This window comes from Ochotona princeps, chromosome 26 (genome assembly GCF_030435755.1).
Source record: "Ochotona princeps isolate mOchPri1 chromosome 26, mOchPri1.hap1, whole genome shotgun sequence".
NCBI classification, from domain to species: domain Eukaryota; kingdom Metazoa; phylum Chordata; class Mammalia; order Lagomorpha; family Ochotonidae; genus Ochotona; species Ochotona princeps.
Window position 1 is genome coordinate 2,374,368 of NC_080857.1, and position 27,303 is coordinate 2,401,670.

Sequence of the window (27,303 nt, forward strand, 5' to 3'; positions counted from 1 at the left end):
CTCTGTCTCGCCACATGGCCAACACCTCCCCACCCGAGCCTTTGGTGGCCCCCAGCCCCAGGAAGGGGCGGGGCTGAGTCCTAGAAGGGCCGGTGCTCCCTCTGCCCTCCCAGCGCTCCTTCCCCACACCCCCACACCATCTCTACCTCAGACGTATGAGGCCCCGCCCCACCCCGCAGCTTGCAGTCAGGTGCATGCCGTGTCCGTTACTACTGTGTTTTGCACTCATCAATAAAGACATCAGTGGAAAGCAACTTGGCTGTTTCTTCTTCCTCTAGCCTGGGTGTGGCTCCCTGCTACCACAGCTGCCCTGTCCCTCCCAGCAGCTGCTGTCATTTGGTCCCATCTGTATCTCCCTCCCTCTTTTGTCCCAGCCCCTGCTTCCGCCTTGAGCAGACTCCTAGGAGTTTCCTGAGAAAGAGGACTCCCTGTGTGTGCTTCTCTGTTAGTGTGCCCCTTGCTAGCAAAGTATTCCCTCTGGGATGGAGCTCTTGTGGCCACTGCCACGCTACAGGCACAGGCTCAGATCTGGTGGGTGGCGTGGGTGCAGGAGCCCAGTGTCCGTCCATCTGCCCCTCACCACCGATGGCTCCATGGGCACTGCCAGTCATTCACAGGTCCTCCAGGGTCTGCCTGCAGGCTGCCACCAAGTGTGCCGTCCCTGTTGAGTGTTGGGTTGTGTAGTTGTGTTCCACACCCACTGTGCAACCTTCTGCAGTGTCCTGTTCCCTGGTCCTGTGAACACCATGGGCATGGCCATTCCGTGAGCTGCCTATGTGCCATTGTGTAGGTCTCCTTTTTGTGTGCCTGGTCATCGGACACATGCTTATTCATGCTCCTTGTCCAGAAGTTTTGTGTCCACCACCTCTGGCACCTTGGGGACCACCTCTACCCAGACCATGCCCTCAAGTTTCCCGGCCCACTGGCTCTGTAGCTCCAGGAGGCTCCGCTGCTCATTAGGGGGATGGACAGTGGCTCTGGGCATCACTGCATTTCACCTGCTGCTACTGGAGAGCCCAGAGCCCGCCCAGCCAGCTTTGCTCCCCAGACAGCAGCCCCTGGGCTGGAGGGGCTGGCGGGAACAGGGATCCCCCTCCGGGGCCTCACTTCCTCCCAGGCAGAACAGGGGGAGATGGGGCAGCCAGGCACAGGGGGGCCCTCTGCTCTTGGCCTGCCCACCTGCCCAGCTCCGACTCCAGGGATTGGCTGGGTCAGAAGCACAGAAACGGGGAAGGCCCCACAGCTTCAGCCCAGCAGTGCTTCCACACAGTGCTGGCTTGGGGCTGGGCAGAAAGTGGCTTTGTCCAGTCTGTGGGACAGGCTAACACAGCCACACAGTGAAGGGGCAGGGCCTGGAGTCACAACCCAGGGACCCAGCGGAGTCCAGCCACAGGACCCTGTGTCAGGTTCCCCTGGGGCCTCGTGCCTGGCAGCCAGGCCACCTCTCCTGGCTTCTACTGGGGAATCTTGCTTTGCCTCCAAGTCACCCTGATCAGTGCTGGTTCCAGGTTCCCCTGGAACCTCCAAGTGCTCAAGGCGTTGGTGGGCAGCTCTGCTCCCCGGGGACCCCTATGTGATCGGCTCTGTGTCCTGGGGTGTCTGCAGCTTTCATCTTGGTCTGTCCCAAGATGCTCTGCATCTGGACTTGTCCCATCCGTCCAGGCAAGCCACGGTACCAGGGTCCCCCCGTCACTCGAAACCTGTGCTGCTGTGCTGGGTGCGGCTGTCCGCATGCTTTTCAGCACAACTGGGCAGTGCAGGGCTGGGCTCAGCTGCCAGCAGGCAGTGTCACCTTGGGCATTCCAGGTGCCCTGAGAAGCAGTCTCCCTTCTGCAACTAGAAAACATGGACTGCTGCCATTTCCAAGGGAGTCAGTGGTCCCCCTCTGTGGAGAATCCTTGGGGTGCCAGGAAGGCAGTGAGGACAGAGCCCAAGTGCCACAGAGAGCTCTGGCCCCAAGGGCCATGGGCGCAGCTCTGCCCTCAGAGCAGCATCTTCCTGCAGAGCCAGCAGCGGCTGCAGTGGCTGGCACAACAGCCTGCCAGCCTCGCCTCAAAGGAGCCATTCCCTTCACACAACGGCTGCAGATGCAGGTGAGCCTGCAACCCGGGAAGGCAGGTGGAGGGCAGAGCGCACACTCTTGTTCGTTCCTGCCCTCCTGTTCTCTAAATATAGCTTTCTTATTTTAACATGGCGAGTGGTGAACCCCCGCCACCTTGCCGAGGAACAGACTCCCGCGTCACGAGTGCTCTCGGAGGAGAAAGCATTTGGGAAAAGCACCGAGTACACCGGCCCACTGACTGACCTCTGGGGGCGGGGCCGGAGAAGGGTGCTGCTGAGGTCCGCCTCCCCCAGCAGCTCGGGGGCTGAGATGTGGACAGTGCTGGCCCCCGAGAACACTGTCCCGTACACCATATCCCAGTTGTCTCAACAGATGAGGTAAATGGCAAGCAGGCGCCTGCGAAGGCCTCTCACAAGCAGGGGTGGGCCTGGGTCTGAGCCAGCTTCCAGCTCCATGACTCAGAGTGGCAGGCAGCCAGCTGGAGCCAGCCAGCCACCGCAGAGGACAGGCAAGTCACCTAGCAGCCCCCTAAGGCCTAAGCCAGGTGGGCCTATGACCGATGTTCCTGTGGCTTGAGTGTTGAGGCTAAGGCACAGCAGAAGAAGCTATCAGCCAGCCATGCTACATGGGAGAGTGGTCCAGGCTCATGGGCCCTGTAGAGCTCCAGCAGAGGCCCCAAGACCTGGCCCCCTCAGCTCCCCTGGAAGACCCTGGGCCTGGGAAGTGGGGGCTCAGAGGAAGCTGCTAACACTGACTTGTGGCTAAACCACCAAAGAAAGAGTCAACGCTCTTCTTTATTGGGCAAGGCTGGTCACATGCTAGCAGTCATGGCTCTCGCAGCCCTTGAAACCCTGAGACAAGTAGGCTTCTGTCCACACTGCACAGACAAGGCAACTCTGGTCTGGCCCCAAGTCAGCCTCGCTGCTCACTCGGTCCCACTGTGGAGCCCAGCTGGCATCAGTGCCATATCTTGATGTCGCCTCCCCAGGAGCAGGTGCCAAGGACGGAGGGAAGCACGGGGTGGTAAGTAGTGCCCACACAGGCCTGAGTGTGGGCCTGCAGCGTGCACGCGCGCCTGGCCGTGCGGAAGCTGAACAGGAGGACGCGGCCGTCAGCGCTGCCCGTCACCAGCAGGTCACCGCAAGGGGAGCACTCACAGCCCACAGCGTAGCCTTCCACCTGCAAGGAGCAAGGGTCTCTTGTAAGGTAGAGATTGTCATGCCCACTCTACAGAGCTGCCAGGGAGCAGAGCTGGGCTTCCCACCCAGCATCTTCAAGCCCAAACCCATGCTCCTTCTCGAGGTACAGGGCCTTTGCCTGGGCCCTGCCTCACAAGGTGAGTTCAGGAGAGTCCAGCTGGGGCCTGCAGCAGCGCAGTCCCTGACAGTCACCAAGTCCCGCCCCTTCCGCCCTAACCAGGCAGGCTTCAGTACCAGAGAAACGGATGTGGAACTGGCCTCCAGGACTGCTCTGTCCTGCCCCCACCCCAGCCCTGAGGCCAGCTGTAGGCCACAGGGCATGTGGCCAGCCAGGCAACAGAGCAGGATCTGCCGGGTCAGAGGGCCATGCACCCTGGAGTCCCATGTCCCTCCCCGATGCTGTCTGGGGGAACCAGTGCCCAGCGTTTGAGTTAGATTGGGGGAGAGGGCAAGGAGTGGGCACCTTGTGTCCTTCATAGCGCCGCCTTCTGCTCATCCGGTAGGGCCACACGGCGGAGAAGAGGGCCAGGTAGTTACCATTGGTCTGTGCCAGGAACACGGGCTCCCTGGGGTGCAAGGTGAGGCTGGGACAGGTGTATCTCTCCTAGGACACAGCAGGGTGGCAAAGATCATCACAGAAGGCCCTCCCGGCACTCTGCTGCTTGTGGCCAGCCCCTCCCCCAGCCTCAGGTCGGCCTGGGACCACAAAGGCACAGGTGTCTAATCTCACTGTTCAAGGGCGGGGGCCGCAGGTGGGCCTGGTCCCCTCTCATTACCCTCATGCACTCCACCAAGTGCTGCTGTGAGAATAACATCAGGGAGGTGTGACGTGGAGCTGAGAGCAATCTGAAGATGCTGCAGGCTAGAGGGAGGCAGTAGCAAGCCAAGAACTGCAAGCCCCCTGCCCCCACACCAGGAAAGGCAGCATGTCCCCACGCCTGGTTTTAGCACCCGCTGAAGGGCACCAGCACCTTGGTTTTAGCCCAGTCCTACTTCCCGTTTATAAGGGAGCAGGGCAGCCTTATAACAGCAAGACGGTCTTGTGAAGTCCCTCCCCTCTGACCCGCTGGGGGGTCCTCCGCAGCCAAAAGGTGCAGCGTCGGGCAGGACAGGAGCAAGCAGGCGGCACTCACGTGGAGCCCCTCCCCCAACTGCCCTGCCTCACCTGGCCCACTGCAGCTCTAAGTCAGTCACAAGCGAGCCCGTCAGAGGTGCAGGGGACACACCCCAGCACAGCCAGGCTAGAAGGTGCAGTACCACAGGCCAACAGCTTGGTACAGGGCACTTCTGGCTGCCTCGCCACCCTGCTCTCTGGTGGTGTGTTAGGGAGCAGGAAGTCCTCCAGTCCCCCCAGCGCCTGTTCCTCTAGAGGCAGGAGAAGGTGAAAAGAAGGTGGCTGTCCACATGGCACATGTTTTTAAATTTAGGACAGAGGAACCAGAGATTAAGGCGATGAAGATGATGATCATGGTGGTAATGATGGTAGTGATTGTGGTGGTGACAACGGAGGCAGAGGCCCTAGTGAGAGAATGGTGGCATGGTGTGATGGTGACAGAGTTGGGATGGGGGTGAGGAAGCACAATGGAGCCCTCTCCCTGCTTGCTCCACGCCGTGCCCTTCAGGGAACCCCCTGTCTCCCTCTCTTCGTGCTTAGAACTGCTCTGGGAGGCCAGTGATATCATCACCCTGCAGATCCCTGTGAAGGGAAAAGGAGTCAGAGGCTGAAGCATGGCCCAGGGCCCCTCACCTGCAAAGTGGCGAAGCCAGGACTGGAACTCAGGGCATCTCAACTCCTGAGTCACACTGCATGCCCAAGCCACAGAGCAAGGGAGGGCCAGAAACCCCTTCTGCTCAGTCTCTTGGGCCACGTGACCTGAGGGGTGACCATGCTCGGACTGAAGGAAGAGGAACTGCCTTTGGGGACTGATCTTCGCCTACCCCACCACGGAGCCCCTCCCTACAGAAGTGGTCCTGAAGCTTCAGGCAGAGGGAGCAAGACCCCACGGGGCTCCTCACATGGAAGATCTGGTTGGAGATTTTGGCCGAGGTGCGAAAGTCCCAGGCAATGATGGTGCGGTCGGCAGAGTCTCGGGTGGAGGCATCTGTGCTGCTCAGGAACTCGGAGCCCTCCTGCAGGAAGAGGATGTCCAGGGTCTGCTGGATGGTCGCTTTGTAGCCTCTCACCACCTGCAGGAATACACTCTGGTCAGGCTGGCAGGCCAAGGCTGCACTGGCCACACGTACCAGGCTGAGCAGCCCCAAGTCCCAGTAGGCTGCTGTGGTCCTCCCAGAAAGAGGCTTGGGGTCTGATGAGGCACCTTCTCCATCCGACTGGGCCTCCTGACAGCTCCTGGTGTGCAGCGAAGGCGCCAGGGACAGGAGGGGGCACGATGGACACGGCAGGAGCCCTCCACGTGGCTCCCGTCCTGAGATGGTCTTGAAGATTCTGAACATCGTCACACGACTCGGCTCACAAGACCAGGGCCGCTGTCCCTGGAGGAGCACCGGCGACTCGGGGAGCAAATGTTCCTGGAGACAGGCCATAAAGCCAGGAGCACGGCCCATATTTCAGCTTTAAAGACACTTTAATTTCTGAGCATTATCACCAATATTTCACAGCCCCCTGTCTCGTAAACTAACACTACTAAGCTTCATGCAACTGGTTTACTTTGCTTGGAGAACCGCACTGTACTTCTGTTCTAAAATACCCGGTTTTGGGGAGTGGCAGGTTCTACCACTAAGTTGTCCCACTCCCCGCTGACCTGATGAGCCCAGCCTCCTTGATGCTCAGCAGGGCTCGGCCTCCTGTAGCCCTGACCCCAGTTCACCAGCTCCTGCGGCGCCACCATGTGGCCACAGCAGGGACGCAGCTCTAGGGTTGGCCCCTTGGCTCTGCAGGCTAAGAAATGAGCCATTTTGAGTTTTAAAAATAAACATTGGCATTCACCACTTTCAAGCTTTTGTAGATGATTTTTTAATTATTTTATTTTGATTGTAGATGATATTACTAGCTATCATTCACATGAAGTGCAGGTTAGACCCAGGGGTGGGGGGCGGTAAAGGGTGCGGGTGGCTGAGGCCCCTTCTGTAGACAGGCCCACTAAGGCTCGTGGTCACATGGGGACTGTGGGGACTGCTTCAAGGCTGCAGACCCTTCCTACTCCAGCTGCTGTCCTGAGGCCCACGGACTTGATCCAGGCACCCTTGAGGGAGGCCAAGCAACAAACCACCGATCCTCTTAGCCTCTCAAGCACTTCCTGTAACTAGGCTGCATGGCGAGCTGTGTAACCCCAGGAGGAGAGAGGCTGGCGCTGTTCCTCTGTGGCCACTCACAGCAGCTCCTGAGCTGCCTGCCGTCCCCAACGCCCCAGGACTCCCCGAGCCTGTTTTACTCTAGGGCAGCCCCAGGCGACATAGCTCCAAGCCTCATAGAGCAGGTGGGTCAAGGGGAGGCTCCACCCCTGGCCAGGAGCAGAGGGGCCATGTCCTGCTAAGATGGTCGAACTTGCTGGCCCGGGCAAGCAGGCTAGGGCACACTGTCATTGTTCCAGCCCCTGTCCTGATGAGTCAGCAGGACACAGAGACCAGAGATGGGCACTGTGGCACGCAGGTGAGGTCACCTGCTTAGGATGCCAGCTCCTGTGTGTGGCTGGGAACCCTGTAGCCTCCCGATTCCAGCTGCTGACGGGCACCCTGGGCAGCAGCAGACAACAGCCCACATACTTGAGTCCTGATAACCCAACTGGGAAACCCAAACTGAGTTCCTGGGTCTCAGCTTTGGTCTCGACTAGCCCTGACTATTGAGGGCACTGGGGAATGAACCAGCAGATAGAAGGTCCCTCTCTGCCACTCTGCCTTTCAATTAAGATAAATAACACTTAAAAATGAAATGAAAAGTAGCTCCATCCAAGGTGGCCCCCAGCATCTGCCACAGTGGGGGGAGGTGCCCCAGAGCCATGTGCCACAGTTGGGGGGAGGGGCTCCAGAGCCTTTTGTCCCTGCACCTGTCTGTTCCTCCAGCCCCAGCGGGGGTCCAGGCTCACCTCACTTAAGCCACCCTTCCTCTGGGCCACCCAGGATGCCCATGGCCCTGGGTTGGGTCAGAACTGGGCACTTCTCTGCCCCCTCCCACTGGAGAAGAGAGGAGCAGGGAGTACAAGGATCCAGAACACCCACTGCCAAGAGGCGCAAGCCGGGTATGACCTGTGACCCTGGCCATGGGCCCTGCACCGAGGCCCCACAGCCACAGGGATCACCTGTGGGTAGGCAGATCCAGCTCCCTGCTGGCAGCCTGGAACCTCCATATCTGCAGGGTATGACCCAGGAAGGAGGCAGGTGGCCACTCACAGAGCACCTGTGACGTGCCAGCCACTGCCTGGCGAGTCATGTAAGTGACCTCTCGACCTCAGCTCCCGGAGGTGACCTCTCCCAGGGTGACGTGCCCTCCACACGCCCCCAGAAGAGAACCTTTCCAAGGAGGGTGCAGACTGTTGTCTGGCACATTTTCTGAGAAGGGACAGAAATGGCCCAATTCATTAGGGCATCGTAAAAGCGAATGGCTGGGAAGCAAGCCGTGGGACAGGCGACGCCTGCGGATAGCGTGCTGGCAGTGGGAGGACGGCCTTCGGAGTGATCCTGGGAAACATGATTTACTCGCCGCCGCAACTGCTCGTGCCCCAGCTAAGAGCAGGGGAGCCATGTGCGTGTCGAGCTGCTGGGTTTTATGGCAACCTTAATTACGTGGCAGCTGGCACATCTCGTCCCGGGAAGGCGGGGGAGGGTGATTGGGACAGCACAGCTGGGTCTGACTGGAGGCTGGGTGACTGGCCGGTTAGTGGTGGCCCTGCTGGGGAAGTGGCTTCTGGCTTTGGGAAGACAGGGATGGGTGACAACCTCAGGGGCGACAGAACCAGCCAACGTCCCTAAAAGCCACTCCTACGAGGGCAGACCAGGGTTGCTGTGGGCTGTTGCTGAGTCAGCGGAGGCACAGACGGCTCTCCTGAGTCCCTTCCTGTCTAACCTGGGCTCCTGGGCCTGCACTGGGGTGCAGCGGTGGCAGGACATCTGGAGATTTGGGGCTCCAGTCTGACTCTCTGGAAGGTTTTGGTTACGAATAGAGTCGTCCATGCATAGACACACGCTGGGATGAGTGAACGAGTTGAATTATTCTAATTCCTGATTTTGAGACCCTACAGCGTTGGGGGATTTGAGGATGAAGCAACCGGGTGAGGACTGAGTGTCCATGTGTGGCTGCATCACAGTTAAGTGGGCAGGCTAGACAGGTGACTGAGTAAACCAATGGACAAGGGACCGGAGGGACAGCGAGTTTGGGGCCTCTGACCCTCGGGACCCGCCCGGTCCTTATGGTCGAGCCCCACACCGAGACCCTGCGGGAGGGGACATGCACAGGTGTCTGATGGGGGCCAAAGCGGAGCTGCTGAGGACCACGGTGGGCATGGGAGGAGAACAGAGGGACTGTGCTCAATGCCACAGCCAGAGGCCGGAAGCGGAAGGTGTCAGGCAGGAGGGCCGGAGGCAGCTGCCCAGGGTCCCAGGCCTGCTTGGCCTGTATGACTCAGCTCATGGCCCCTGCACTCAGAGTCCACGTGTGTGAGTGGCAGAGACAAGACTCGGAGCTGAGGGAACACCACAGGCACTCTGCCCAGCTAAGGACTTGGAAGCCTCTCCGTCCGGGTCAGCCAGCGCTGATGGCCCCATGTGGGGTGGTAAGCTTCCAGCTAGGCCCCTTCACCCCAGATTTCCAGCCTTTTTCCAGGAGTGCAGAGTCCCTTTAAATCACACAGAGCAAAGGAGCTTGCTGATACAAGCCCTCCAGGCTGTAGGAGAAGTTGCACACAAACACTCCTACACACCAGAACACAAGTGCCTGGGAGGGGCAGGCACAGTGTCTGAAGCCAGATAACGAAGCTTTATGGGAAAATGGGCATGTGACCAGAGTTCGTGTCTTGCTCATAACAAGTGCAGCACAGATGGGTACTGAATAGGGACACTACTTCCTGCTCCTCAACTAACGGCACTTATCAGCTTGACAACACGGCCAAGCAGGTGTCAGGTGTCTACCTTGCTGTTAGAAACCCACAATGCAAGGACCCCTGGGGGTGGATTTTGGAGCCTTGGGGTCAAATCATACACACTTCACTTCTCAGCAACACACAGCCTAGCAACCCCCTTCTAATGACCAATCCAAAAGTTACACAGCAAAACCCCAAGACACACACAATGTGCCCAAAAGTAGCACTAGTTCTTTTTTAAAAGATTTATTTTATTTATTTAATTTTTTTGGAAGGTCAGATATACAGAGAGAAGAGAGAGAGGAAGATCTTCCGTCCATTGATCCACTCCCCAAGTGGCTGCAACAGCTGAAACCAGGAGCCAGGAGTCTCTTTCGGGTCTCCCACACAGGCACAAGATCCTAAGGCTTTGGGCCGTCCTCGAATGCTTTCCCAGGCCACAAGCAGGGAGCTGGATGGGAAGTGGAGCTGCCAGGATTAGAACTGGTGTCCATATGGGATCCCGGTATTTGCAAGGGGAGGACTTCAGTTACTAGGTTACTGCGCCAGGCCCAGCAGCACTAGCTTTTAAATTTTTAAAAATTATTTATTAATTTTTATTAATTTTTATTTGAAGATAGATTTATAGGAGAAGGAGAGACAGAGATAGAGGTCTTCTATCTGCTGGTTCACTCCCCAGATGGCTGCAACAGCCAGAGCTGAGCTGATCTGCAGCCAGGAGCCAGCAGCTAGGAGCTTCTTCTGGGTCTCCCATGTGGGTGCAGGGTCTCAAGAACTTGGGCCTTCCTCCACTACTTTCTGAGACTATTAGCAGGGAGTTGGACAGGAAGTGGAGCAGTCGGGACATGAACTGGCACCCATTATGGGATGCCAGCACTTGTAGGCAGAGGATTAGCCAGCTGAGCCATTGTGTCACCCCTATTTTTAGTTTTGTGGGTTTTTTTAAAGACATTTATTTGAAAGGCAGAGGGAGACAGACAATGAGATGTGTCATCTGTAGGTGCATTCCCCACGTGGCTGCAATGGAGCAGCACACAGCCGTGGTGGGACAGGGGTGGGGAGGGCACTGCTCTGCCCTGGGCTGTGGGAGGTCCCCAGGCGGGAAAGCGGAAAAGCAGGTCAGGCAAGGAGACAGGAGGTGGTGGGAGTGCAAACAAGCGGTTACTAGGAACAGAGGAAGTCAAGCGGACTGCTCCTGGAGCAGGGACAGGGAAGGGAGGCAGGCTCAGGGCAGAATGTGGGTTATTTGTCAAAGTGTAGCCCGTTCTGCAGGTGTGGCTCTGGAAAAGGCCATTCATTTTTTCCTGTAAAGAGCCAGGCAGTGAATACGTTCGGGTCACAGTTGTGTATTAGGGTGTCTGTGTGTGTCTTAGAGCTCAAGCGCCCTATAAAAACAGGTCAAAGACCAGACCGGGCCAGGACTGTCGTTTCCAACCTTTTCCCTAGACCTTTGTATATATTTTATTAAATTATACAAAGAAATTGACTTAAAAAGAAATCTCTAGAATGTGAAAGCAAAATTAAGCAAATGAAATTAGCCTTGTATTGATCTGGGAGTGTGAGCACACAGAGAGAATTCTGTGAAGACTCTGAAGCACGCTGATTTAATGTTCGACCTTTAGTTGGAGATGCATTATTAATACAGAACCAGTCATTTGATGATAGAGCCTAATTGAATATACTTGGTGAAAAGCAAAACAAAACTGAGAGAAAAAAAATTTAAAGGATTACTCTTTTTAAAATAATTAATTGCTTTTGGAAGGCAGAGAGCTAGACAGGCAGAGAACGTGGTCCCCAACTGTCCCCAGGGCAGAGCAGGGACAGAGCTCAGAACAATAAATACTCCCAGGACTAAGAGATAATGAAGAGGCAGAAATGTAAATTCACCTGAAAGAAATAGGAAACCCCACATTTTTTATATGTAGCAACAGACTGTCCAAGACTAACAAGGCTGAGAGAAAAACATCCAAGCCCCTAACTGCACCCGAGGTACCGGCATCCCCACATTTTAGCCAGTATGTCAAACCACAGACATCACCCAAGGCCAAGGGAAGAACCAACACAAGAACCCAGAACCACTGTCGCCTGGCCTCTGGGCCAAGATGAGACAAAATTTACCCCGGAAGCAGGGTCTTTTGGCTTCCAGCAAAGTCTAAAAGAAGGCTTCGAGAAGACCCAATAATTCCCAAGCAACACAAATGCAGTCAAGAGAAGATCTTAAGAACATTAGCAGAACAAGCCAACACTGAGCTTCCATCAGGTAACACGCATGAAGTCTGGCACCAAACCCAAGGGTGGCAGACCTGGACGGCAGAGGGAAATGTACCCCGTGATGAAGGCGCAAAAAGTCCATGGACTGAAGCAAGCCCAAACTGTACCCAACAGGTGGAGCACGGTGGGCCCAGGAGACTCTCCGTACAAGCCTCCATCAAATGTGCAGAAATGAAATAAAACAAAGGCTGCTCTAAGAAGCAGATTAGGAGTGATCTAAGAAACAGTGAGGAAATTAGAAAACAGAGGAAGACCAGAAGTACCATGAGCTGTAAAACAAATCCCCCAAACACCTGGAGAGAGAGCCTGGGGCGGGGTCACAGGAGTGACCTCAAACATCCCAAACGTGATTAAAATGAAGAACTCCCAGACAACAGCAACCACACCAGGGCAGACCACACCGGGGTGTACCAGGGCAGACCAGGGCACATCAGACCACACCAGGGCGCACACAGGTAGGCTGCTTGAGCCAAGGATGTGGGGTGAGGGAGGGCAGGGCCACAGCCTGTTCCCAGGAAAAAAGGGGGGAGGGGTGGAGCAGCAAGTACCAAGAGAAAGAGAAATTGTTACCCCGGAATTATATCCACAGCTCTGGTCTCTTTTACACAAAAGACAAAGTGAATATTTTCTTGCAGACACATAAAAGCTGAAATAATGTATGGTTAACAGACTCAAAATACACAAACTGCTACAGAAAGTTATCAGGCACAGAGAAAATGATACCAGATCTGAATTTGCAGGCACACATATAAGAGGCAATGGAAACAGCAAAGATGCAGGGAGACATTCAATGCTTTTTTAGTATTAAGATATTTTAAAATTATTGGCCATTTCCAGCAGAAACAATAACGATACGTCATGGAGATTGAAGCATATACAAGTACAGCATAGCCCAACAGCAGACAATGGCCCTGGGGGCCGAAAATGTGTATGTTGTTACAAGGTTCTTAAGGAATAGGACTTAGAAGTAGACAAACCTATCTTTCAAAAAGCCCTAAAACATAAAGCCACAGATAATAAAGCAACTGAGACAGTAACAGGAAAATGAAATAATGTTAGATTAATCCAAGAGAAAAACAGAAAAGGAAGAGGGGCAGAAAATAGATAGAATACCTTAAAACAACAGGGAGACAGCAGAATTTCAGCCAGTCATATTAATAACCGCATTACATTAAGACAGGATGCATAACATTTTTCAAAAGAAGAGACTGTTAGAAAGGATTAAAATTAAAAAAGCAAGACCTGGCTATAAATGACCTAAAAGAAGCCCACTTAACATATATTACAAATAGGTTAAAAACAAAAGAGGGCCCAATGCAGTAGCCTAGTGACTAATGTCCTCGCCTTGCACATGCTGGGATCCCATATGGGCGCCAGTTCATATCCTCGAAGCTCCACTTCCCATCCAGCTCCCTGCTTGTGGCCTGGGAAAGCAGTCAAGGACAAGGACGGCCCAAAGCTTTGGGACCCTGCACCTGCGTAGGGACCCAGAAGAAACTCCTGGCTCCTGGCTTTGGATCAGCTCAGCTCCAGCCATTGCAGCTACTTGGGGAGTGAATCAACAGATGGAAGATCTTCCTCTCTGTCTTTTCTCGTCTCTGTATATTTGACTTTGCAATAAAAACAAAATAAATTTTTAACTAAATAAATCTTTTAAAAATGTAAGAAGATAAACCATGCTAACAATAATTAAAGCAAGACAGGAATGCCCATGGTAGAAGCAGAGTTCACAGCAAGCAATATTACAAAGGATAAAGCAAACTGTTTCACAGTGACCAAAAAAGTCAACTCAAATTCCTCACAAAAACTTGGCAATACTAACCATTTATATTCTTGATAACACAGCTTCTAAAGAAATGCAAGAACTCCAAGAATCTAACAAAACAAAAAAACAAGGGGACAAAACCTCTTCAGTCACAGATTTCAACCTGCTGGTCCTGGTTGGGTTGGTTCCTGCTGCTGTCCCCGGAACAGCAGCATGAGCCTCCCTGCAACACACACAGAGCACTCCACAAGACCAAATTCTAGCACATCACACAAGCCTCAACAATGCTCAACAGATTCCAGTATGTTCTGTGACCACAATGACATTAAATATCAAATAAATAACAAAGGGATATCTTGGAAAATTCCCAAGCGCTCGTTTCTAAACAGTCCATGATCCAGAAGAAATGAAAACGGAAATTAGAAAGCACTTCGCATTGAATGAAATGAAAACACAATGTATCAAGAAGTGTGTGATGTAGCTGCAATTGCTAGAGGAAAACTAATAGCTTTGAATATCTGTATTAGAAAATAAAACAAGTGTCAAAACAGTGACTTCAACTTCCACTTTAATAAGATAGAAAAAGTGGGCCAGTGTGATAGCCCAACTAGCTAATCCTCCACCTGCAAGCACTGGCCCATATGGCGCCAGTTCATATCCCAGCTGCTCCACTTCCCGCCCAGCTCCCTGCTTACGACTTGGGGAAGCAGCAGAGGATGGTCCTTGGGACCCTGCACTCACACGGAGACCTGGAAGAAGTTCCTGCCACCTGGCTTTGAATTAGCTAAGCTCTGTCCATTGCGGTTATTTGGGGAGTGAACTAATGGATAGAAGATCTTTCTCTCTGCCTCTCCTTCTTTGCAAATCTTCCTTTCCAATAAGGATAAGCAAGTTCTTGTGGAAAGCAAGAAGGCAGAAAAAAAAAAGAGAGAGAGAACACTAAACCTGAGGTTTAAGTGGCAGAAAGGCAGAACCTGAGCCAGGAGTGGTCACCAGCTGCTGCAGCTGCGGGCAAAGAAGTGGTAGGAAGCCAACACCAGGTGCACCTGCTGAGACCTCAGCATCAACGTGGAGGGGAAAAGGCAGTGGGACCCAGCCCAGTGGGTTAGGGGCTAAATCCTTGCCTTGCACATGCCAGGATCCCATATGGGCACCAGTTCATATCCAAGCTGCCCCGCTTCCCATCCAGCTCCCTGCTTGTGGCCTGGGAAAGCAGCAGAGGACGGCCCAAAGCCTTGGGACCCTGCGCCTGCGTGGAAGACCCGGAAGAGACTCCTGACTCCTGGCTTTGAATTAGTTGAGCTCTGGCCATTGCGATTGTTTGGGGAGTGAACCAATGGATAGAAGATCTTTCTTTTTTTCTCTCCTCCTCTCTGTAAATCTGCCTTTCCAATAAAAATACATAAATCTAGAAAAAAAAAAAAGGTGTGAGACCCTCAAGAGCTGAGGCCTTGGTGGAATTTCTTTAGGTCCTAATCTCAGCAGAAACTCAGAACCTATATTTAGATTAAGACTTTGTAACACATGTTTAGCTGATAGAATCCCGACTTACATAAACAGGATGGACAATACATCACCATCGAGCAGCATTTATCTCAGGAATAGAAGTTTGCTCTAATAGTTGGAGATCAACTGACAAAACTTAACATTGTAATAAAAAGGAAAGAAATACTACATGGTCACTGGGAAAAGCACCTGACAAACTCCAACATTCATTCATGGTAACGACACTCAGCAAACGAGGGAGCAAAGAGAGTGTGCTCCGGCCGACAGGAGCAGGCCACACAGGCACGGAGGCTCACTCTCACTGTGCCCAGGATACAGTCAGCAAGATAAGGGGAGGCCAGCGCGAACAGATGGATGGAGACATGGATTCAACAGACAGCTGAAACTCACATATCCATTGTTTTTCTGTATGCTAACAGTGGACAATCAGAAAACGAAATTTTAAAATATCACACATAGAATAGCATCAAAATTATAAACACTGGCCCGTGATGTGTTTACCATGAGTCAAGCTGCACTTTGCAACCCCAGCATCCCAGTGCAAGTCCTAAATACCCCACTTCGGATCACTCTTCCTGCAGACGCACCTGGGAGGCAGCAGACGCTGCGGCCGCCCACGTGGGAGAGGAGGCTCCTGGATGTTGCAGCAATCTGAGGAGCGAACCAGCGGGTACAAGACATAGCTACCTATCTCTACCACCAACACAAGGCTCTGCCTTCAACTAGCTAAATAAATCATTTAAGATAGATAAATACTCAAGGATAAACATAACCCCAAAATGTGAGAGACCCGTAGTATAAAAACTGTAAACCATAACAGAGTAAATTAAAGATGATTTAGTTAAGTGGCGCAGCATACAATGCTCATGGATTAGAACACTCCAAATTCTGAAGAGTTCAATTCTCTAATTCTCTCCCAAATTGTTCCTCAGATTACATGTAGCATCATTCAGATTTCAAGTTTCGTAAAATCAGTGTTTATGAAATTGAAATGTGAATGCAAAGAATTTAGAGTTGTCAAAACAACTTTAGAGCAGTCAGAACAAAAATGGAAGACTCGAAGAAGGCTTTCAAGACTCATTATAAGATCACAATACTGAAAACAAGGGTGCTAAGAGACAAATCAATGGGACAGAGAACAGAAGTAGACACACGCAGATTTAGTTACATTACACAGAAAAAGCACACACTGATTCCAACAAACTCTGCAAGAATATTAAATATTTATAGGAAAATCATTAAGCTTCCTCCATTGCTGTATCCTACACAAAATTAGTATTAAAGAATTCTAAGGGCCTGGTGCAGTAGCCTAGCAGCTAAAGTACTTGTCTTGAATGTGCCAGGATCCCATATGGGCACTGGTTCTAATCCCGGTGGCCCCGCTTCCCATCCAGCTCCCTGCTTGTGGCCTGGGAAAGCAGTCGAGGAAAGCCCAAGACCTTAGGACCCTGCACCTGTGTGGGAGACCTGGAAGAGGCTCCAGGCTCCTGGCTTTGGATCTGCACAGCTTCAGCCATTGCAGCCACTTGTTGAGTGAATCAGAGGATGGAAGATCTTCCTCTCTGTCTCTCCTCTCTGTAGATCTGACTTTGCAACTGAAAAAAAAAAAATAGAATTCTAGGCTTTAACACAGAGCACCAAACTCCACAACTTCTCCAAGTAAACAGAGGCACAACCATCTCTGAGGGTGACGGATGCAGTCAGCCCTCCGTATGCTTGAGTCAATCAGCTAGACTGAAAACATTAAGTGAAACAACACCACAGAAAATTCCAACACACAAGGTGTGCAGTCAGCTGAGGCTGAGTCCGTGTGCATGAAGGCAGGGGTGGGCACGGCCGCTGCAGGGCCTTGCAGCTCACAGGCCCTTTAAAGCCCTCAGCCGCACCACATGGGGACTGCCGGCCTGTGACTCAGTCAATACCGCGTATCTGTGCTTCGGCCTAGGGTGGCGTGTCTGTACTGACCTCTGACCATTCCTCCTCCTCCTTTTTTTTTTTTTAAGATTTTTTTTTTTAAATTGTGAAGTCAGATATACACAGAGAGGAGGAGAGACAGAGAAAGATCTTACATCCAATGACTCACTCCCCAAGTGACCACAACAGCTGTAGCTGATCTGACCCAAAGCCAGGAACCAGGAGCCAGGAGCCAGGAGTCCAGAGCCTCTTCTGGGTCTCCCACGTGGGTGCAGGATCCCGAGGCTTTGGGCCATCCTCAACTGCCTTCCCAGGCCACAAGCAGGGAGCTGGATGGGAAGTGGGGCTGCTGGGATTAGAACCGGCGCCCATATGGGATCTCAGTGCATGCAAGACAAGGACTTTAGCCACTAGGCCACCGTGCCAGGCCCTGGTGGTTCCTTCTTACACAGCACAACTGTGGCTTCTTCATCTTTCCTTGCTAAGGGAGAACTTTCTCAGTTTCACTTGACCAGAGGCACCTTACAGCGTCTCGTGGGTGTCTGAATTGCCGGCATCACGGCTCGCAGGCTTTGGGCCCGTTGGGAGGCAGAGGAAAGGTTGTCCGAGCAGAAGCCCTCCAACAGCGTGACGGTTGGCCAATCAGGCAGCAGACTGTCTTTCTGGAATTGCTCATCTACTGTCCTCACACTGGGTGGGTCGCCTGTGAGCCCAGGTGACAGAACCCAGGGACAAGGGGCGACTGGACATAAGCCTCAGAAAGACAGGCTCTCCGGGGCATGCGTGCACAGTGGCAGGGAGGGTAGCATCAGCTCCTAAGACACCCAGGGAGTACAGACGACACCAGCAAGATGCACTCAGGACATTAAGGGACAAGGCACTGGCTCCTGCCCCAGTAAACAAAGTGGGAGGAAAGCCAACAGATTAAACAAGACTTAGGAGACTTATCAACCACATGTTTGGATCCTGATTTGAACAAGGCAACTGTTCAAAACAAATGATGAAGCAACCAGGGAAACACGCACAAGGATTGGGCACTCAATGGTATTAAGGAATTACTGCTAACCTGCTAGAGCGGATACAGCATTATAACAATGCTGTACGTTTTTCTTATCTTGTGAGAAACAAAACTATTTATGAGTGAAATGATGGGACGCCTGGATTTGCTTGTGGTGAGCGGTGTAGAAGGTGGAGGCTGTCAGGAAAACGGCGAGCGGCTGGAGAGAAGCAGCTTGGCTCAAGGCTGGAACCGCTCCAGCAGGCCACTACGGCATACAGGTTCATTAAACAGTCTCTCTACTTTGGTATATATTTAAAATTCTCAATAATAAAAAGCGACTTTAAAGTGCTCTGTGGGGAGGAATTAGCTCCACAAATGTTAATTCTTCTTATCAGCCAGGCCTGAAGTAACAAGCAGAGTGGGGACCAGGAGACACGGGCAGCAGGCAGGGCAGTGACACACGAGGGCAGGGTCTTTGCAACACAGGGAACCTGCCCCCACCCCATCCTACCATCAGCATGCTGGCGGTCTTCAGAGTTAGGGACCCAGGTGGCCTGGGCCAGGGGCAACACTGGGTCAAAGACTGGAAACCCTGTCTCACTGCTGCTGGTTTCTATAGAAACCACTGGCGCAGGCTACTTCCCAGCACACAAGGCATCTCCACTGGCCTCCACCAGCTTTGTTCACACTTGCCCATCAGCGTCTGAGACGCAGCCTATCAAAGCAGCCCTGGCGGCTCACTTTTAAAATAGGTACAGCTCATTATAAGGCACCTGCTCGCACATGTTTCCAAGGAAACGGAGGCCCCAAGGCACTCTTCTCTAAATTCATTACCATTTAACACTCCTTAATGAGGCTGAAAGATGGCGCGCTTTAATAACCATATGCTGGAGAGGACGCTGTTCATACTTTAGGGTAGGGGTGGTGTGGCGGCCTCCCGGGAGCCATTCCTGAGGCAGCACTGGGAGTGGGCTGGGCTGCCTGGGTGAAGGTCCTGCCAAGACAGCTCAGACCACCAGGCTCCCTTGTCCCCAACCCTCTTGAGTGACCATGTGTGTGCATGGACACACGATCAGGCCCCCACCTGCCCCTGGCTCACAGAAGCTGGCAACTGACTCCGTCACATTCCACCCTTCCACACCTCTGCTCGGCACGTTCCCCCACCTCGATCAGCTACCTGGGGAGCTCCTATGCACCCTTCAAAGCCTTCTTCCAGTCACGACTCCCAGAGCCTCAGACAGAGTGCCCAGACCCCTTCATAGACCTCTGCAATGCTCCCTTCAACTGCAGCAATGAGCCTCTGGGACAGGGGCAGCATGAAGGCCTGAGCTGAGCCTCTCCCAGCTGAAAAGGTGGGGCAGCGTGTGCTGTACTTAGCTACGTCACAGACAGCAACCCCTTCCTCAGACGGGGAAACTGAGGACCAGACACCAGGAGCGCTGAACGCTCTCAGGGGGCCACAGGAAGCTTCCTCCCAGCTCAAAGAGGACAGAGCCATCCAGCCCGGTGGAGGGGGAGGCCAAGGGCCCCCGCTGCTTGAGCTGGAGGCCAGCACGAGCAGACCACGTCTCTGAAGGCACACTTGCTCTGAGCACGCCCTGTCATCGGCCCCCAGTGCCGCCTGTGCCACAGTCATGGGCTCTGGACGGGGCAGGGGATGGTGGGCAGGAAGCAGCTGACATGGTCTCCCCCACCAGGAGCCCCCTTCCTGTGCTCACCTCCCACAGGTCCCACGGGACACCCCCTTCTGCCTCTCAGGGCACTGACTGGCCCGCTGCCTGCCACAGTGACGCCTTCTAAGTGTCCATTTTAGCTTCTTTCCCTCGCCTGCTGAACAGCCAGCACTTACTCCACCATACTTAATTGATTTCTCCCCTTTAAAATTAATCAGAGCCACAAGGGGATGGCCCCGAGCTGTGATCAGCTTGAGGTGACGGGGGTCTGCGCGGGGCTCAAGAACTACTGGCTGGAAGCACAGATCTTGACACGTTGGTCAGGCATGATGCCCAGCCAAGCAGGACACTCTGTGTTCAGCTCTCAGAGGAACTGCAGACAGCTCAGGATCACCCATCGACAGGAACTCACGGAGAACACAACCCTGCTGGCGGGCACAAGTCGGGACAGCAAGCGGCAGGTGCTGGGCACCTGGGAGGTCCTCCGTATCCTCACGGCGGCACTGGGGAGTCGGGATGACTGCACGCTTCACGGATCAGGCCACAGAGGCTAGCAGAGCTGGACTCTCAGCTTGGGACAGCCCGCCTCAGTGAAGACAGCACCACAGTCATGCCAAGTCTGCCTGACTCCACTTCCCCACGGTGCCCACTGTGGAGCCCAGCACAACTGCTCAATTAGCGCCTGCTGCATTTGAATGAAATCTGAACATGCCATACAGGAACGGTCACATCAGAGACTGTGAAATTTTAAATTATGGATAAAGAATATGAGGGTAAGGAAGAAAAGCAGAAATCAACCATTACATGCGTATCCATGTTGCTGATCCTCTCAAGTGAAAAATTGGTTTTCCTCACTTGACAATGGAGCCCCAAATTAAAATTGGGTTCTAACAATGCAGCCACAACCAAGAGCAGCTGGGATCTGGGGAGCCTAGGCCCAGCACCCAGGCCTTGCCCCCTAGCAACGCACCCTTTAAGAAATACATGGGGGCCCGGCGGCCTGGCCTAGCGGCTAAGGTCCTCGCCTTGAAAGCCCCGGGATCCCATATGGGCGCCGGTTCTAATCCCAGCAGCCCCACTTCCCATCCAGCTCCCTGCTTGTGGCCTAGGAAAGCAGTTGAAGACGGCCCAATGCACTGGAACACTGCACCCGCGTGGGAGACCTGGAAGAGGTTCCAGGTTCCCGGCTTTGGATCGGTGCGCATCGGCCCGTTGCGGCTCACTTGGGGAGTGAAGCATCGGATGGAGGATCTTCCTCTCTGTCTCTCCTCCTCTGTGTATATCCGGCTTTCCAATAATAATAATAAAAAAAAATCTTTAAAAAAAAAAAAACACATGGGAGATGCACAGAGGTGCGGTCCCATCTGGACTGGAGGGTGCAGGGTGGAGGGTTCACCAGCTGGGCCAATGCCAAAGCTGCAGAGGCTCCAGAACAGGCTCTGCCCAGTCCCCTAAACTTAAATCAGGCCCTGAGGGGTGCAGGTCCATCTCTCTGATAAGACCCAAAATTAAATGACCAAAAAAATAAATAAATACAATACAGTAAAAAAAAGGCTCCTTGGTGGCACCAGTCTTGTGCTGGGCCAGGGGAACACCCATGCCAGCACACCTCCACAGGACCATTGTTCCATCGCCAAAGCCAGGACAGGTTCACTCTTTTGGCTCCTGGAGAAAGGAGCTGAAGAGCTGGGCTGGCCTCCTGGGGCCCCAGCAGAACCTGAACCACAAGGAGCTGCAACAGGCAGAGTAAGAGTGAGTGCCCTCTGCCCCAATGGGTCCTCCCAAGTCCACATACACGAGCGTGCATGCAGGGACCAGGCAGGTTGCAAACTCAGCAGCATTCATGTCCCAGGGATACCCTGGGTGAGGTGGGGGTCAGCCACACCACAGGACCCACTTCTCAAAGCCTGTGCTCTTCTGGGAGCCTGCACCCCGCTACCCAACCCCAGAACACCTGTTTCCCCAACTTCCAAATCCAATCTTTATATCCCATCTGACTCCAAACGCTGACTTCTACACCTATCAGGAACACGATGCACACTGGCTGCTGTCTGAGAGCTGAGGCCCTTGGCTGGGCTGGTAGGTGAGGACCAAGAGCAGGGTAAACCCAACGCACTGGCCTGCCTGGCCCAGGTCAGGGGCTCCCTCACCCTACTCCCCTGGCCGCTTCAAATCCCTAGACATCAGCTCCCACCCCAGGCAGAGGAGGGGATAAGGCACTGGGATAGGGGTTTGGGCAGTGGTTAAGCCACCACTTGGGGTGCCCTGGCTCCCTAGCAGAGGGCATGGGTTTGAGTGCCAGGTGCTGCTAATCCCAGCTCCCTGCTCATGCATGCCCTGGGAGATGACAGGCGGATGGTTCAAGTACCTGGGCCCCTCCCACCAACATGGAGGCCTACACTGCACTCCCTCCTCCTGGCTGTCCCACTTTCCTGGGGTGTGGCTTACGCGGGTACAGGCATTTATGGGGTGTGCCTCTACCTTGCTCTGTGCCTGTCTCTCTACCTCTTACATTAAAACAAAACAACAACAAAAGCAACTGACAAACAAACTCCATCGTTTAGGATAAAGTAACAATGCCTTCTAGAAGGACGCATCCACCTGTTGTCTCCCAGGACGTACATGAGCAGGATTAGCAGAGCCTGACACTAAACTAAAAAACCCATGTACTCTGATCAATTCCACATCTACAAAGACAGGCTTCCTTAGTGCTAGAAATTCCATAAATACCCAATAATAAAGAACTAGTTGTGGGATACTGGATGATTATGATTATAGCATCTAAAAACTTTCGTAATAATATGGGATGCTAATGATTTAATATTCAGCTGGGGAAATTATATAAAAATGTAAATATATACACATTAAAAACCAGGAATGAAGGATACCCACTGCCAGCAGCAGCAGCCAGGCCAGGGTTATAATCCAACGGGTTCTCCTCCAGTTTCCGATTTCCAACAGAGTGCAAAGTGCTTCCCATGGGGGTGAGTAGCCCTCTTCCTCATCGTGGTGTGGAGCAGGTCTCCACCCCTGTGCACTTCAGTGTACCCCACTACAGGCTGTCATGTGAGTTCATGGCCCTATTCAGGACAAGCAATGGACAGGAGGGGAAGACACAGGGCGCTGCTAACCCAGATGGCAGCAAGGTGATGACAGGAAAAGACACGCCTTCTTGGCTTGGCCCAAGGAGCACGGAGTAGATTCCAGTTCCCACCTACCCTTCAGCCAAGTGCCTGTGTGCAGTCACAACCCAGGCAACCTCTCCGGTTGGTTCCAGAAGAAGAAAGTTCAGAGAGAGGAAATCCTAAAACTGCTGCAGGATTCTGGCTTGGGCCAGCACCTTGGGGTTGTGGGGGTGGTGCCAACAGGCAAGCAGCCTCTCTGAACCCCGGATGCTAGGGGACATTCTACATGTGGCAGGTGCTCAGCAGACGTCCGCAAATAAACGAGCAGGATGGACCAGGTGACCAGCCATAAAAAGAAACACTCTAAGTCAAAGCTGTAATTAAAAAACGTGAACTGTGGGGCACAGGAGGGGAGGAGACATTCGGGCCTCATTTCCTCTCTGAATGCAGCACGATGAGTGGGTCACCTCACAATTACAGGATCTGCTGCTCGACGGCCTTGTGCGCCTTCCTGTCAGGCTTGTGGAGAGTACTGAGGGCCATCTCAGGGGCATCAGAGACCGCTGTGGCTGCTGGGAGCACTTGCTCACGGCGGGGTCTCAGCCCACCTAGCCACATGTTGGAAAGCACTGGGAGTTAAGCAGTGGTCGGGGCAGACTCCCTCCAGAGCCCTCACAGCGCTATGCTCAGCTCCGTGGAGGCTGGTGTTACCAGCATTGACTGCAACAGTGACTCTGGCCTGGCCAAGCCCACCGTGTCCCCCAGTCCTCACAACACACCTCTGAGCTGAGTCAGGCTGTACAGGGAAGGGGCTGCAGTGTACCCCATGTAGTGGAGCTTGGGCAAAGCTCCTGGAGGACAGACCCTCAAGACAGCTGGGGAACAGTAGGGAAAGACAGGTAGAGAGAAAATCAGTCCCCAGCGGGCCAGGCTGCAGCAAGCCCACAATGGCTATCTGTCCACTGACCGAGACAAAGCCTGGACACACAACTCCCCGAGGACTCCCTCAGCACACCGAAGCAGGTGGTGGTTCAGGACAGAGGGGGCACTGGGAGAGAAGTGAACAGTACAGTGTCTGGGCACCTTTTTCCTTCTCTAACAGCTTTGACCCGAGTGGGACCCTGATGGGCCTATAGCAAAACACATAATGGGACTGAAAGGAGAAATAAACAAATCCACAGTCCCAGATAGAGAAATCAACCCTGCTCTATCAGCAATGGAGAAACAAGTAAGCAAAGAGTTAGCAAGGCATGGAGCAACTAGACCTCCCCTTGAACCTGCCTGACCAAAGCGTCAGCGGAGCAGCCTGCCCGACAACTGCAGGACACACAAGCACAACAAGCAACAACACAGACCACAGTCAGGTCACGAAGCCAACTTGAAAACAACCTGGAAGGAATGAAGACCATACAAAGTATGCTTTTTGGCTCTAACAGAATTAAGCTAGAGAATAACACAAAGATTCCTAGAAAAATCTTCCATATTTGGAAATTAAACAATACCCTTCAAAACAATTCATACATAAAAAAGGAGTCAAGAAGTAAAATGCAATTAGAAAATATTTCCAATTGGATTAAAATTAAAATATAGTATATCATAATTTGTGCAAATCAGGAAGAGCACTGTTTAGGGGGATGCATGGCCGACAGGGGCTACAGTGAAAGGAAGCTGTCAAGTCAAACCTCAGCCTACCTCCTGAAGACCAGAAGGGCAAGGCTGGCACAAGAGGACAAACGTAAAAAGCACAGCAGGAACCAAGGAAACTGAAAAACAGAAATGCTTGATAAGATTGCTAAACCTTGAAATACAGTAGTTAGGGGTGGAGTGCGGGGAGACCATTTGCCAATACTAGCAATGCAAGAGAAGACATGACCACAGACTCAAGACCCCACAGGAAGAGGAGGCCACTGTGGCTCCAGGAAGTGAACTCACAGATGGGGGATCTCGGTTGCATGTCTAGAAACATGGTAGCAATGTAATCAATGAAATCCACAGAACCTGCTCGCTATTTTCTGATATGTTCTACCACAGTCCCAGGCAGTGGCCCTCCTGGACTGCCACGGTCATCAAAAGCTCACCGTGTTGGCTGTGAGCAGCAGACAAAAGCTGAAGTTTCCCTCAGGGGAGCTGGGATGGCAGCAGGGCCTGGCCCGGGACTGCTGAGCAAGTGCCAGCAAACACCCAAGGTCCACACTGCACCAGGGCTGAAGGTACTCAGAGCCCCGGGGCCTCCCAGGGCCTCATCTTATGTCCACCTGACCAGGGAGGGGCAAGGGGTCACTGGGGCCCCGATGTCACCCAGATGAAGTGGACATGCACCTTGCCTTTTGCCCATTTCCAGGACCATTAGTCTCCTATTTTCATCGGTATAAAAGGTTAGCTTTGTGGTAAAGCAGAGTCAGAACTGCAGACGGGACACAGAATCCAAAATAATAAGGATTTTTTTATGTCAAACCGATGGCACAAATGGAGAAGCAAACCCTCACGAGGGCAAATAGGCAACTTGACCATGATGCCACGAAAACCAACTGTGCTTGAGCCAGGCATGCATGGGCCCTCTCAGCACCATTCTCCAGAACGCCCACCCATGTGACAGAAACCCTACACACCCCCTCCGAGTCTTCACGTGGGCCCCCCCAGGGCGGTAGCTCCCAACCCAGGAGGTGACCTTGAGAGACCTGGAGAATTGTCCAAAAACTCTCAAGATCCAGTGCCACCCTGACAGGGCAGGGCTGGCAGCAGCATGGCCTCCCATGCTAGGTCAGCTGGTCCATGGCACTTCACAGAATGTACAGTTCCCAACAGTGACAAAATTTTATCCAGGGAGAGACCCCTGCAGGAGCACAAGAGCCAACTAATGACCGGGGGCTCCGCTTCCACTTCAACCAAGTGAGCCAATCACTGGGAATCGGCCTTGACTAGTGTTACCACTCCTTCATTCCAGTCTCCTCACCCTGCCCCTTCCCAGGGCCTGCTGTATGCTGCAGGTGCTAGGAGCACAGCCGCAGCCCACTGTGGACACCACAGCACACAGGTGGCTATACTAGGCGCGGCTCAGCAGAGGAGCCACACAAGCAACCCTCTCCTCCATCTCCTATGTGCTAGGATGTCCACCTGTTCCTGGGGGATCTGGGCGCCAAGACACCCCTTCCCACACTTAGAAAGGAAAGGGACAGGGCAAGAGAGCATGGGAGGAGAGAGAGAGAGAGAGAGTGGGCAGGTTTCTGGCCTGGCTGTGAAGACACTTGCACCCCACAGCAGAGCACCTGGGCTCCAGACCCAAGGTTCCAGACTCCAGCTTCTGCTAACCCAGCCAGTGAGAGGCAGTGCGGACTGGCTCGGACCCTCGGGTTTCCTCCCACACAGGCGATCTGCCCCCCCACGGGGGCAATCCGGATTACATTCTTGGCTCCCAGCTGCAGCCACGATGCCACCATGTAGCCCTGGCTGCTGCCAGCCCTGGAGCGGTAAACCAGGAAAGGGGAATGCTGTATCTCTGCCTCACAAACACATTCTTAAAAATTTTTAAGAGAGAGGAGAAAGAAAAACTGATACATAAAAAGTATGAAATATTGATGCTTTGTGCCAAAGCAACACCAGGGTGTGCAGGAGCAAAAGTGAGCAGGTCTTTCAAGGCGGACGACACCCTGGGCACCTTGGAGCAGGGAAGCAGTCAGGCGCGCAGTGGGGCAGCAGGTGGCCTGGGGGAGTCAGCGGGGCAAGGCCAGGGGGCAGAACAGCAGCTAGGCATCAGAGGACTCACTCTGCCCACCTGGCCAACATCAATCCCGCACACGGCAAGGGAGGAACTGGGGCACTGCCCCAGCTCCATGCTCCGGGAGCCGTGTGTCCTAGATTTTCCAGAGCTGCTCCAATTTCCAGTGCTTAATCTTGCCTTAACTGGGAGGTAATTTGCTGAGGTCGAGGCTCCACAAATTTTAGTCTTACAAAAAAAAAAAAAAAAAAAAAAGGAGGAGTGGGGAGATGCACTGAACAGACAATAAGCTTTTTAGCCTTGGTGTGGTTTTCTGAACAAACCCGACTCCTGAGCCGAGGAGGGAGGGCTCCTGGCTGGTGTGAAGGCTGCACATGAGATCCTCTCCTTCCAGGACTCCACCTGGACGTGGTGTGGTCTGGCACCCGATATGCTCCCTTTGTGCTGTGGGTGTCCCTCTGCCTAGAGTTCATCTAGGCCTCCTGAGCCCCTGGCTTGAGCTGCAGGAGAGCTGGGTTCGCACAGACCCTTGTCCACGCCCTTGGCTGGGCAACCCGAGGCAAATCCTGTGAGTGAAGGCTCTCTCCTGCACTCCTGCCCCACTGGCAGGACGAGGCTGAATCCGAGCAGGTACGCTTGGCTGGCTTCAGTGAGCATGCCCTGTGACCTGCGGGAAGTGAGGAGCTGGACACCCACCATCAACCCCCAACAGCTTGGACAGAGTGCAAGCAAGGGCAGCCAAACAGCCCATTTGCTGCAAGGAATCAGGCTCCTCTGGAGGAGTCTAAATGGCAGCATTTCATAAATCCTAAACTCCCCCGACTGCAAAGTGGCCTGAAAGTTCTGTGCCCCTTGCCTCCGAGAGCGGGGCAAGGCTGCTGGCCTCTGCGGCGCTCCAGGGGCAGGTGCATGCCTCAGTCCTATCAGCAGCAACCTGCTCCTTACCCTCAAGACGCTCGTTCGCTCGCTCGCTTTGCCCTGGCATGGTGAATCCTGGAACTCAAGCTTAAGGAACTGAGTTCCAAATATGGAAAATGCCAG

The 27,303-nt window shown here is 53.4% G+C and overlaps 1 protein-coding gene across 4 annotated transcripts in view; it reads right to left on the minus strand.

The window, feature by feature from the left end:
- Positions 1–2,838: 2,838 nt before the first annotated feature.
- WDR25 (WD repeat domain 25) overlaps positions 2,839–27,303 on the minus strand; it is a 116,859-nt gene continuing 92,394 nt past the window's right edge. For 3 of the 4 annotated variants that reach the window (XM_058655227.1, XM_058655228.1, XM_058655226.1), the window contains exons 5-7: positions 5,278–5,448; positions 3,725–3,865; positions 2,839–3,241 (exon numbers count right to left, since the gene is read on the minus strand). In XM_058655227.1, coding sequence (XP_058511210.1) covers positions 3,020–3,241; positions 3,725–3,865; positions 5,278–5,448 — 534 coding nt within the window. In that variant the 3' untranslated portion in view covers positions 2,839–3,019. The remainder of the gene's footprint in view (positions 3,242–3,724; positions 3,866–5,277; positions 5,449–27,303) is intronic. The other variant, XM_058655229.1, reaches the window with a different exon arrangement.